Raw genomic sequence first — 12,907 nt, 5'->3', positions numbered from 1 at the left:
AGAACAAAGCGAGTATGGGGGGATGTAACCACTGAGTTCATTATAGTGCTGTTCAAACTCTGAACGACATATGCTCCGTTGTGTATAAAGCTGAACCCATACTTTGTTCAGCTTATTAAACCTGGTCAATCTGAGGTACACTGTGCCAGTGTATGAGCTGCCCTACCCTCTTACATAGAATGACTATTTAGTCACAAGCTTCTACACACATATTCTCTTCAGCTCCACATAACTGTACTGCAGCACAGTCAAGGAAGGTTCTGCTGGCATCAGTACTTTGAAACATTTTATTACTCAGAAAACCTACTTCTTCCTCTACTGCAGTGTGTATAAAGCAAAGCAGCTGGAAAATAAAGCCAGCCAGGAATATGTCTTCACTTAGCAAGTTTAAGTTACAGAAGCTTGACAGGATTTTAGTGTTTTCCTTGAGACTTTATTTGATTATTCTCTTGTACCTGGGTCTGAGAAGATGCATAAGGACTGAGGACTTCTTAAAGATGTAATGTCCTCCTCTATACTGTTAAAGGTAGTTGGTACTCCTTCTTTTGTTTCTTTCTTTTAGTAATGTGGTAAGGGTGTGAGTAACATCCTATAACCAAACAGACATTGCTCCATGAGGATTTTTGCACTGTATCACAGAAGAACTGCAAATTTGGAGGATATTTATTTATGAAACCCTCATACAGAGAGATTCAGCCTTTTTAAAACAAGAGGATCTTCTGTATCTTGACATTCTCGGTAAGTCTCCATCTGGTACAGAAAAGCTTCAATGATTTTAAAAAATTCAGAAGTCCAGTAAGCACCTGCTGTGTCAGTAGAATAAATGGAATTGAAAACCTCCTGGAAATCTGGAAAAAGCTGGAGAATCCTCTGCACAATTTCAAGATGATCTGTTTGGAATCATTATAACGCTGCAAATTGGGCTGTGTCACCAAAGTATAGAAAGTGGCAGTTTTACTCAGACTAAATTTTACACTGCTATTGGTCTCAGATGTTACACGCAGCACAGGTTTAAGCTCCAAAAAATGAAGTGTTCTAAAACTTGAGCCTTCTTATCCATCGGTATTTGATTTGAATATGCATTTCTATGGGCCAGTTACAAAAGATGCTCAGATTCAATATTTAGTCATCCAAGAAAAAGTAGTTTCCACTCTTCTTTTGTTCCACATCCTTGGGAAAAGAAAAAAGGTCAGTGTTACTAAAAGGAGACTTTTGCAGACTTGAACACAGCTGAAATTAAAAACAGCTCAATTCCTTCGTTTTTCAGCACAGCAAGATTTGCACACCAGCCTTCATCCTGTTCCTTATTTTAAATCCCAGCTTTACATTAACAGACATGGCTTCATCACTGTAAAGGTGCCTCTTACCTTGATTGAATTGAGTTTGTTTATTCTTGGTCTGTAGTTGTTAGGATCCCGTCTGAAGGTGATTTCAAGTTGAGATAAAAACTTATTCATTCCAGCCAAGAGAGTCTGAGGACTGTGTTAAGAGAGGTGAACGTTAGAGATGGTGCATTCTTTCCAGCTAAGTTATCAGATGTTCCACACCTGTACTGACAGCTATGCCAGATGACAGAGAACTTTGATTTCCAGCCTGAGCTCATTCAAGGTGTAACACAGCTGGGAGTAGGTACTGGACATAGCAGGATGTGCAATATTATCAGTTAAGTGATGTCTAAAGAAGTTATAACTTTCACATATTTCAGCAGTATCTCAGCATGTCACTAGAAGCCTCCAACTTGCTACCTTTGCATTCTCCTTACTTTATAAATATACCTCTGTGTGAGTTGGCACATCAAAAAAGCATCATGTAACACTGAGAAGTAGACATGCAATTAGGTGGGTTTTTTTCTTTATTCAGCCAAACGTGGTCATCAAAAGCTAACTAGCACACACACAGACAGATGTGCTTACTGCAGCTAGCTCCTGTTAACTACTTCCTAATTACAGTGCTCTACAAGTGTCATTTCCAATATGGTTGTTGTTCAAAGTTTCCATACTTTTTATGAAATTATTTATTGGAACAAAAGTAAAAGAAATCCAGAAAGGACAGCTTTATACTTTATCATGTGAAAACCACAGATGCTATGTTGTTGTCAAGACTTGCACTTCGCCCAGTATTTACATAGATGCCAAACCCAGCCCTAGTTCACAGCTTTCTTTTAATGCACCTGGAGGTTATTTTCGATAAGCATACTCTGCTAGTAGCCCTTTCTTCATCGTTCCCCATTGAAGCCACCTACTCATCCTCCTGTGACTACAGTTCAACTCCCGTGCAGTAGATTAAGGCTAGAATAAAAAAAGCCAGAGCACCTCCTGACTTTTCTTCTTAATTTACTTCAAATTTCCACAGCCAAGAATACTTCACCCCTTTGTTTTTATTATTATATTTTAACAATGCATTTTCATTTTGTCATCTTGTATCTTGTGTACCAAACGAGCCTCTTACCTGTTTGCAACCGTGTTCTTAGAAGGAACACCATCAAAAACAATCACCCGATCAGCAAGATACGTAGCCATGATAAAGTCATGTTCTACCACAAAAGCTGTTTTTTTAGCATGGAGAATGAAACTGGAATAAAATTGAGAGAGATCTGAAATGAAATTTACTGTAGAACTACTGAGAACGTTGAGCATTTTCCCCACTGCCTTCACTTTACCGTTTCATGACTCTAGCAGCCATTAGACGTTGTTCGGAGTCCAAATATGCCGAAGGTTCATCAATTAGGTAGACATCTGCAGGTTTACCAAGACAAAGAGCTAACGCAACGCGCTGCAACTCACCACCAGACAACGTCTGAACCTGGTAAGGGAAGGAGAGAAAAGTGAGCCACACTTCCTCTATAATGCTTAAAAATTACAGTATTCTCTCAGGTCATTAGTACCTCTTGGTCAATGATGTTTTCTATTTGAAGAGGTTTCATTACGTCAGTTACAAACTGGGGATGGGTATAGGCATCTCTTATCTTCTCGTGCAGTAGCTGACGAACACTTCCCTATCAAAAGAAAAATTCTGCCACTCAGTTTTATGTCTCCTTCCACAAAAAAATAACTAAAAACAAAATGCTCTTTTAATTCTATTCTAGGCATCGACAAATTCTACCTGTATACTAAGAACACGCTTTTTGCAGCAAGCACTATACTTAATAAATAAGAGTTAAACATACCGTGGATTTAGGACTGATCTTCTGTGGCTTGTAGCTGACATTTAGAATTGGGACCTCACCTACAAAAAGATAAAGTTGATCATGAAAACAAGAGCTTTCCCCATATCTTCAACACAGTTTGAACTGATGTACTCAGTCATACCTCCTTCATCAGGTGTAAGTCTTCCCGCAAGCATTCGGATAAATGTAGTTTTGCCAGTTCCTAAAACAAGATACGAGTTACCAAAAAAGTCTCAAGTATACATAAGTTGGACTTCTAGTAAAGTCAGTGGTACAACAAAGTAAAGACTGGGTAAAGAACACATTTTAAAATGAAACTGCTCTGAGTATTCCTATATTTACTTTAAGCAAGTGGTACCTGCTATTGGATTTCAAATCAAAAAGACATTTAAGGCTACTGCGGTCTAGATGTATGGCTAAACTTGCCAGCTCAATAACCAGCCTGCCTATTTGAGTCCTTAAAATGGGATAACAAATAAAATAATGGTACTCTTCACATTCAGTAACTTCAAGCTCCCACTATTTATTTATACAGCAAGCTCATGGTGCAACACCTTCAGTAGGAAATGAGTGTTCAACTTGACCTAAGAACATTCATTTAGCAGCCTGGCCCGCTGATTCCAGAAAGGCTTAAGGGACAAAGGGTTGTTGGAATCATTTCTAACAAGAATCCACTTACCGTTTTCCCCTAACATCACCATGATTTCAGAATCCGTAAACTCTCCAGCTACGATGGATAGCTCAAATTCTCCCATCTTTTTTTTCATTCCTGGATATTTGTACATACACATCTTTTTAACCTCTTCTTCATTAGCTGTTTCAGCCACTTTAAACACCAGAGATGCATCTCGAAACCTCAGGTTTTCAGTAGGAACATATCCATCTAAAAAGATGTTTATGCCTAAAAAGAGAGAAAAGGAATTAAAAATGCCTAACAAACAAACAAGTAAAGTGAACTTCTGTATAGAACAGTATTTTTTTTAGTTGCCAAAATGTTACATAACAGCAAGAATAAACATTCGCATTACGAACTCCCAGCATTTTCTTAGATATTTTTTCTTCCACAGAATTTTTTGTAGGTTTAAAAAGTAAGAAATGGCAAGAATTACCTTCTCTTACGCTGAATGGCATAGTGACAACACCGTAAGCGCTTGGCACACCATACAGGCAGCAGATAAAGTCAGAGAGATAATCTAACACGCTCAGATCATGCTCTACAACAATAATGTACCTGAAAAATACAGACAGAGAAAGTTTTATACTTCAACCCTATACACGCTTACGTGGTCTTGCATACACACAAGCTATCAATATTTTCATGTACTGAGTTACAAAATGTTCCCCAACACTGAAATATTAACTACAGAAACTACAGGATGTTTCCAGCATGTGAAAGAATACGATATTACTGGCTTGGAGTATTTTAAACATCCATTAATGACCCACACTGAGAAGTCTGCACTTAGAGGGAGATGGACTGACTTCTTTCTTTTAAACCTCTGTACAGTTGACTATTACGGACAAGAACAACATTTCAAAGTTACTTACCTGTCAGGGTTTATTAGGGATCGAATTGTAATGGCAGCTTTCAAGCGCTGCTTCACATCTAGGTAGCTCGAAGGTTCATCAAACATGAAGCTAACCCCAAAAGAAAGAATAACATCTTAGAGAAGGTAAAGCTTTTGAGATATTCAAATCTAAAACTGGCATTTCAACCACTAAACACACAGAAATAAAAATCTACCATTACTTGTACTGAGGGAGAGTAAACATGAAAATTATTTACCGACACTTGCCTTAAATCTTTGGTTAGTACAACATGAAACTGTTAAAGCTCTCAAAACTTTATGTCCCAAGAAGTCACCCATGAGTTAGGAACCCCATGCACTCAGTTTTGAGTCACCTTTAATTTAAAATCCACCAACTGTAGGAGACTGAAAGAAAGACGTCGTCTCTCCACAGGACAAATCAAAATAACAACAAAATAAAAGCCAAAATAAAATGCAGTCTTATAATCTTGCTTTCTTGATCCAAGGAGTCAAGTAAAAGCACAGTCTAGAGACAGCCTAAATTTCCTGGTTGCAATACAGAGCAAGAGAGAAACAAGTTCCCAAAAGTGGGGAAGAATCTCATTTCTGTCCACTTGTAACCCAAAGATGATGAAGTGAGGTACACCGACAAACAGCTGCCTCTCCAGAACTAGATGTTTCTGTCCAAAAACAAAACAAAAAACACACTATACTTGAAAGAAAAATAGATCCAAGCTGCCAGATTGGCCCAAGTGTAAATCAATCTTTTGTTCAAATATTTCTTGCAGTACATATAAATTAAAGGACCACACTCGTGAGACAGGTTAGTAGAAGCAATGTGTAACAGAAGTAAATTAAACATACATATCAGCCTTCTGAATGCAAACAACTGCACAAGCAAATCTCTGAAGCTCTCCTCCTGAAAGGTCCTCAACATTTCTTTCTTTCAGATGGGTTAAGTCTGCAAATAAGAGTCTAATTTTAGATATGTTACACCAAACAGTTCATACGCTTATTACCTATGTAAACATGTACAATCACAGCGGACATCCTACACAGAGGAAAAAAACAGAGAGAAGCAAAGTAAGTTTATACAGAATCATCATAATGCTATTCAGAGGAGTCACAGCAAGTTACAACTTCCCTGCAACATTAACCGATTAATTTGTATGGCTGCTTCCCAATAGGCACAAAGATCATCTTCCTGTTTGCTTTTCCACCATCTATTTACTGAAGATGTCTGGCTCTATGAAGAAAGTACAGCATTTTTAAAATCCTTTCTTGCGAGACTTTATGGAAAAGTTCTTCTCTGCAGGACAGTCCAGTCCTCCAAACATTACAGCGAATGGGTAAAGCCAGTTGTTTTCTTGCCACAGACCACACTTCTGGTGGTACAACTTGCCCACCTTCACTACCCAGGTCTACCAAGAAGAATCTTGATCTTAGTTTTGCAGCGCCTAAATTAGCACCTCAGTTTAGTTGGCAATGGAATTTAAAACAAGTACAAAAATTCCTGAGGCTGGACTATGCGGATGTTCTGAGAATAATGTCATCAATAAGAAATCAGTATATTACTCCCAATGGAATTACTCACAGCTTTCTCCACGAGAATTTTTACATGCTTGCATAGTATTTTTCACATGCGATACTTCTCACCATAGGAGATGCTAAGATTTTGATTGAGTTCTAAGTAAGCAAGAACAGCAGATGGTAACTGGAATTTTTCCAGTTTTAAAATAAACATGTTCTGCCATGAAAGAGAAACTGCATGTGATTCTGTTAATTAGAATGTATCCATTAGTTTCCCTTTGACACCAGCAAGTATTACTGGCACTGGTTCAGGTAGTACTTACAGCGAGACATAAGCTTTCTACCAAAGTACCTTTACATTTTAGATATTTGTTTTTAAAAAGATGACAGAATTTAAATCATTACTTTTTTTCTCCAGTAAACACCGATTTTGCAAAATTACTTACCAAGCTGCTGACATACAACAGTTTGTGTCTTAGTTTCATCCTTTCTATCCAGAATTGATCCCACCGTTCCCTAAAAGATAAGCAGTACAGATAACCCAACAATGCTACACCAAGATTAATTACTTCAGACAGCAGTGGGTTTTTCACCTTAACAAAGATCTTTAAACAAAAAGAAGTATATCAGGAGAGGCTCCTAATTTTCCATTAACTAATACAATTCTTACCTTTGCAGCTTTAGGGATCTGGTCCACATACTGAGGCTTAATGATGGCCTTTAGGTCATCTTCCAGGATCTTGGTGAAATAATTTTGTAATTCAGAACCTCGGAAATAAGTCAAAATTTCTTGCCAGTCAGGTGGATCCTGTGACAGAATTAAAGGCCATGTTTACTTAAAACATTTCTGATGGGGTATTTTAGGTTATTTTACGATTAAATGAATGTACTAGCCATCTGATGCTGCTAACCCAAAGGAAAGGGGCTGGACTGATAACATCTTGTTAACTACTCTTGTTTCTGGGCAGAGTTGGAGCCTTTGGCTGTAAGGAGGTAAAGCACCACCATCCTTCCAAATTCTACCACATCCCTATTGAGGAACATTTGCTGAAACTGTATAACCGCAGCTATCTATAATACCAGCTCTATGTTATTGCTGATACTTACATCATATTTTCCAAGATTTGGCTTCTGCTTTCCTGCTAGAATTTTCAAGGCAGTTGATTTTCCAATACCATTGGTTCCAACCAAACCCAGGACTTCACCTGGACGAGGGATAGGCAACCTGCATGCGACATCAATAACTTTTGGTTACATTGATTTAATGCTGAGATTTAGAAGCGAAATAAACACTACAAACTTGTTTTTAGACCTACTGATTATTTAAATCTACGCTGTTAATCTGACAATACACGATGCAGCAAAAATTAAGAACAGTCTGGTTGCTAATTGGCAAGATTTGTTCTGTAAAGTAAGCACTTATGTCAAATTTCATTACAGTATTTTTAAATAAGCAAAAAAGTCATTAGCACTCAAAAACGAAGCTACTGAGCCAATAACCGTGAACAGCTGGACATGAACTCCTAGTTTAGACTAACTACATCTGGAAAAGTTTTGTCCTCTCCATTGATCTGGAAAATAAAATACCTGTGAAGTTTGAAGGCATTGGCACAGTATCTGTGTGTTGTTTCTTTCTCCAGGTTGCTCGGTAGGTTCACAATTGACAAGGCTCCAAAAGGACATTTCTGCGATGCAAACATATTTCTGTATTATATTATTTGTGCACACCAACGCTTTATTGACAGAACTCTTATTTTTGGTACTGCAGAGCTAACTGCATGTTTCAATATTTTTCTTCAAAAAAGAACTTTCAGAACAAGAAGAATGGCTATACTGCACCAGTTAAAGATTGTTTTGCTTATTAGTAAAATACACCAAACCATTTACATTTAAATAATTCAGGGAACCAAAATTACTTTGTGAAGTTACGGCCTGCATAGTAATACAGTGTAACATTAGCATAATAATATCATCACCTCATATAAAGCAGATAAACTTTTACCTTGATGCAAATCCCACAACCAATACAAAGTGTTTCAGAGATCCACGCTATTTTGCTCTGTGATGTGACTTCTATGCAAAGTTTTCCTGGTGATAAAGAATAACATTCATTCAAGAAAGTTTGTGACGTATCCTATTTCTTGCTTGTACTACTAAATTCCAAAAAAGAACCAATAGTCAAATATTAGGAAGAACCTATAGTCAAATATTAGGAAGAAATTGTTCATGATGAGGATGGTGAGGCACTGGATGAGAAGCTGTGGATGGCCCGTCTCTGGCAGTGCTCAAAGCCAGGCTGGAAGGGGCCCTGGGTAACCTAGTCTAGCAGGAGGTGTCCCTGCTCATGGCAAGGGTTGGAAGTGAACGATCTTGCCCAGGGAGGTTGTGGATGCCCCGTCCTTGGAGGTGTTCAAGACCAGGTTGGACGGGGCCCTGGGCAACCTGATCTAGTAAATGTGTATGTTTGGTGGCCCTGCCAGGCAGGGGGGTTGGAACTACATGATCCTTGAGGTCCCTTCCAACCCGGGTCATTCTGTGATTCTGTGTGATTCTGTGATCTCTAAGATCCCTACCAACCCAAGCTACTCAGTGACATGATCCTACCAAGAGCCACAGCAGCTTTAAATCATCTGAAAGCCTCAAAATCTGCATGAATTGCTCACACTTTCAATGATGAATGTTCAACTTTTACGGTCTTTATAAAACAAAGTAAGAACAAAAAGCCCAACACCCCAGCTCATTCTCTCAGAATGTTACTTCAGACTTCTCAGAGTGCTTAAATACTTTGTTAAGATACATCTCTTACCCATTCGAACCACAGGACAACTCTTTTTGCATTCCTGACGGCATTTCTTTGGCTTACACTTGTCATGGTTGACAATAGCAATTCTTGTCAATTTGTCTGCCATAATGCACGCTTTATGGTTACACGCATTCACCAATTAGGAGGGCAGTCTGTCTTCCAGATCTTAAGGAAAGAAAACAAAAACCAGACAGAACATAATAATTACTGACAGTGCAGTGCAGACAGCACGTAGCTGAAGTTCTTACTAGCAGGATTCAGAGAGGAAAAAATCTTAATGACATCACTTATGCTTTGAACAACTGAATGTTTAAAAATACTTATAAAGCTCACTCCATAGTTCAGTGGCTGATACGTTCACTGTAGACATGGAACAAAGGGACTGCAAATTTGACTTTATTACATTTTTCTTACATAAGAAAACATGAAGTTAATTACTAAAATCTCTAAGGATGTTTGACAAATTTCTAGGCGACTGAGCCAATGGATTTTGCCTGTGTTTCAATGAAGGCAAAGATATCTTCTCCAGGAATACATTGTACCGCTTTTTAATGCGAGTCCTGTAGTCTGCAAGGCACAGAATACTCAGAGTTGAAACGCTTCCTCTACTCTCTCTACAGTTTCCTAAGGGAAATGACATAACCTGGGTGAACCCTTTTCCCAAAAAAGCCTGTGTGGCCGAGGACCTTGAGCAGACAGACCACGCTGTCTGCCTTCTGGGCAGGGCTTTCCTTGCTAGTCACCTTATCTCTAACTACACATACAAGCTATTTCTATAGGTTACAAGAGCAAGCTCCAACAGACAAAGCATTGTAGTTCAGGAGCTGGCTTTCCCTGCCCAACCTCCCTAACCTGTGGTAGAGGTTTGTGCCTGAGTAATACAGATTAGCAGGTCAGACAGACTCACTTCACTTTCCACCTTTCCAGTCTGCTGCTTAGCTTAAATTTAGCAACAAAGGAGGAGAAAGGAGCAGGTCCCTATAAAGGACTACTCCAAAATGGCTTCTAACACTTAGTTTATACCATTTACTTCAACAAGCTTTCCACCTAGTTTTTCACACAGAGGGTGGTGACGCACTGGAACAGGTTGCCCAAGGAGGCTGTGGATGCCCCATCCCTGCAGGCATTCAAGGCCAGGCTGGATGTGGCTCTGGGCAGCCTGGGCTGGTGGTTGGTGACCCTGCACATGGCAGAGGGTTGAAACTACATGATCACTGTGGTCCTCTTCAACACAGGCCATTCTATGATTCTAATCTTGGTGGGAAAATTACACTCGATCTATCCATTGTAGAATCAGACTTTGGTTCTTACAACAGCCTGACAATTCTTTTTCTTCTAATGCCACTATATGTGAAAATAACCACCCGTAGTGAAGAGTTTTGAATCGTCTCAAAGTCAGAAATGTAAGTGCGCCAAGTATTTAAAGAGTACTGGGGGCGGGAGGGAGAAATACAACTACAAAGCCAGTATGGCAATGTAGGACCAGGCACGCCTGCTCCCATCTACATGATGGAGTACCAGTCTATTCAAAACTCTTCAGAGATTTCAGAATATAACAACCATCACTTCCACAACATCTCCAGAACTGCCCCGATGTCTACAATGATTGCTACCCACAGGAGAGAAAAAAGATAATTCTACTCAAACTGATAGTTTAGAGCTGATTAAATAAGCGTTCAGAACCAGGCTGAACTCAAGTTACACATTTGTACACCATTACCTCAGTAGTATTTAGTTTAACACATCAAACAGGGCTGTGATTTCAAGGTGCAAACAGTGAACTCTCAAACGAGTCAGCAATGAATATAGAATGCATGCAGTAGAGTGTAGCACAGCATTAATTGTGAGGTATGGTCAGCAGGAGGCACTGAGGTTCAGATCTGTATTTCTGCTTTCCCAGTCGAGAACAGAACTGAAGACAGAGCACAAAACATTTATCTACTAACTGTAGAGTGGTATGTTATTTTGGATCAGTAACTTTTGCCAAACTCTGGACTGAAGATGCAGGTGAAAGAATGAGGAAGAGTAACAACGACTAACAAAAAAAGCTTCCAACACCTTGCCAGCATCATTTATTGAAGCCACATGCTGCCCACTGAGTCCAGTTACGTCACTTACCACAGAAGTGTCTAAAACTAAGACACATAAAATGTTATCACAAGCATTTCAAGTCAGTGTTCCTATGCTCTTTGATACACACCATTATTTATTTCTTCTGTCACAGGCATTACTCATAATAGAACTATCATGCTGGAATGACAGGGCTTGTAATTGCTTTGAATTACGCAAAACATACAAGCACTAATAAAAGTTATAAATGAAGACTGGAAGATAGCTGGAGCTGATTCCATTAAATTAAGAGCCGTTTGGATGTGGTGCTCAGGGATATGATTTAGTGTAGGGTTGTTAGGGTTAGGGTACTGATTAGGCTCCGACCAGGTTAGGGTTGTTAGGAGTTAGGGTACTGGTTAGGCTGCAGTTGGACTTGATGATCTTCAAGGTCTTTTCCAACCTGGGTAATTCTATGATTCAATTCAATGCTACAAAGGTGAGATCTGTGCTCAGAACTGAGTCATACTTCAGCTACTCCGCAGAAAAAAAGCCCAGTTAATATTTGTATGAAATTACACTGCACCACATGTAAACTAACGGCAGTGGAAAGAAATGAGGATGAGCAGCATTCACACTTTCCCCTGGAAGTAATGAGCCTCAAGAATTCTTTCTTGACCCGCTGCTAACAGACACATTCAGTGTCTCCACAAGAAGAACAAGTTAGTTAGAATGCACTAAGGAGCTTTCAATTAAAAATAAAGAGTCTGCACATGTGGGATCACTGTGTTTGTTAGTGTGAAAGCAGGAGCAGTCCGAAACGTAGTATCAAGTACCAACAAGGGACGCTATGAATTAGAAACCAGCCCATGCTTCAGGTTCTGGCATTTTAGAAACTGAGATGACACCGAATGAGAGGTTTAATAAGCCCCAAAGCTGATGACTGTGCTTAACGCATCGCATTGCTCACAAGGCACGGCATGAATATGAAAATGCAACGTGAACACGAAAAGCATATGGTCAAACGCACTGACGCAGCACAACGAGTGGGTGTGCTCAGCTGATGCTGAACTGTGCTCATTATCTCTCCATCTTTAATATTTGCCTCCAACACGAAGCGAAAGGCACAAACCCCTAAAGCTCAACGGGCAAATTACAGAAGGGCTTTATTTATCAGCCCGGCAGACGGCAAGCGAAGCTGCGGCCCTACAGAAATGACCTTCTCGCTTTGGATCCTTAGAACTCATCTTGTAACAGGGTTAGGCTGCTCTGCACCTCGTCAAGATGGCAATCAGTCATTGCTAACGGAGTCTCGCTCAGTGCCGTGTAAGCAGGCAGCTGTACCCCGTGCTAAGGCAAACCCGGCTGTGTCCCCAGCAGCGCGTTACCCGCCGGGCCGCTCTCCCTCCTCCCACCGGGCGGCTTTGTGGGCCCGGCTCGGCCCGCAGCGGAGCGATTCGTATCGGCGGCTGAAGCGCGGCGAGGGGCCCGACCCGTTATCGCGGTGCCACGGGAAGGGGCTGCGGCCGGGCCCATTCCGCAGGCGGGCCATCGGCACCGGGAGGGGCTGCGCCGCTTCCCCGAACCCCGCACGGAGGCGCGGACCCGCCCCGCCGCCTGTCCCGGGCTCAGCTTACCGACACACGGGGACCCGCCTCCGCACCGAGCGCTGAGGCCGCCACAGCCGCCAGGCGCGGTCCGGCACAACGTGCTCCCGCCGCCACCCGGCCAAGATGGCCGCCTCCACCACAGGGCGGGGCCTGCGCCGCGCACCATAGAGAGGAGAGGAAGGACGGGGCGGAGCGGGGATAGAGCGGCGCCTGCGGGAGG

General features: G+C 40.9%; 1 protein-coding gene across 3 annotated transcripts; it reads right to left on the bottom strand.

Annotated features, from left to right (window-relative positions):
* Positions 1-645: 645 nt before the first annotated feature.
* Positions 646-12,827, bottom strand: ABCE1 (ATP binding cassette subfamily E member 1). 3 transcript variants are annotated; one of them, XR_014945752.1, is made up of 18 exons: positions 12,715-12,827; positions 9,032-9,193; positions 8,228-8,313; positions 7,813-7,910; positions 7,333-7,450; positions 6,896-7,033; positions 6,672-6,741; positions 5,560-5,656; positions 4,715-4,804; positions 4,276-4,397; positions 3,846-4,067; positions 3,309-3,368; positions 3,167-3,225; positions 2,885-2,995; positions 2,660-2,802; positions 2,449-2,593; positions 1,368-1,479; positions 646-1,170 (listed from the first exon to the last, which is right to left on the bottom strand). XR_014945752.1 is itself a non-coding variant. In XM_015861103.3 (18 exons), exons 2-18 carry the CDS (start codon positions 9,132-9,134, stop codon positions 1,123-1,125), a joined length of 1,800 nt encoding a protein of 599 aa, XP_015716589.1. In that variant the 5' UTR covers positions 9,135-9,193; positions 12,715-12,827; the 3' UTR covers positions 646-1,122. The 3 variants fall into 3 exon arrangements, 2 of the variants coding, with proteins under 2 accessions (XP_015716589.1, XP_085402599.1); XM_015861103.3 differs by having other exon boundaries at positions 2,449-2,571; XM_085546473.1 differs by lacking the exon at positions 12,715-12,827 and adding an exon at positions 10,749-10,940 and having other exon boundaries at positions 2,449-2,571.
* Between the last annotated feature and the right edge of the window lie 80 nt (positions 12,828-12,907).

Source organism: Coturnix japonica, chromosome 4 (assembly GCF_054131305.1).
Source record: "Coturnix japonica strain WE chromosome 4, WE-NBRP24, whole genome shotgun sequence".
NCBI lineage: Eukaryota > Metazoa > Chordata > Aves > Galliformes > Phasianidae > Coturnix > Coturnix japonica.
Note: the sequence above shows the minus strand (reverse complement) of the source record. Positions and strands in the feature narration are given on the sequence as shown.

Excerpts from the sequence above, each read along its gene's own strand:
- ABCE1 (XM_015861103.3), bottom strand. The coding sequence starts at position 9,134 with ATGGCAGACAAATTGACAAGAATTGCTATTGTCAACCATGACAAGTGT. Across the intron at positions 5,657-6,671 it reads TGTTGTATGTCAGCAGCTTG|ACTTAACCCATCTGAAAGAA; the intron begins GTAAGTAATTTT and ends TCTTATTTGCAG. Across the intron at positions 3,369-3,845 it reads GGTGATGTTAGGGGAAAACG|GAACTGGCAAAACTACATTT; the intron begins GTAAGTGGATTC and ends ATCTTGTTTTAG.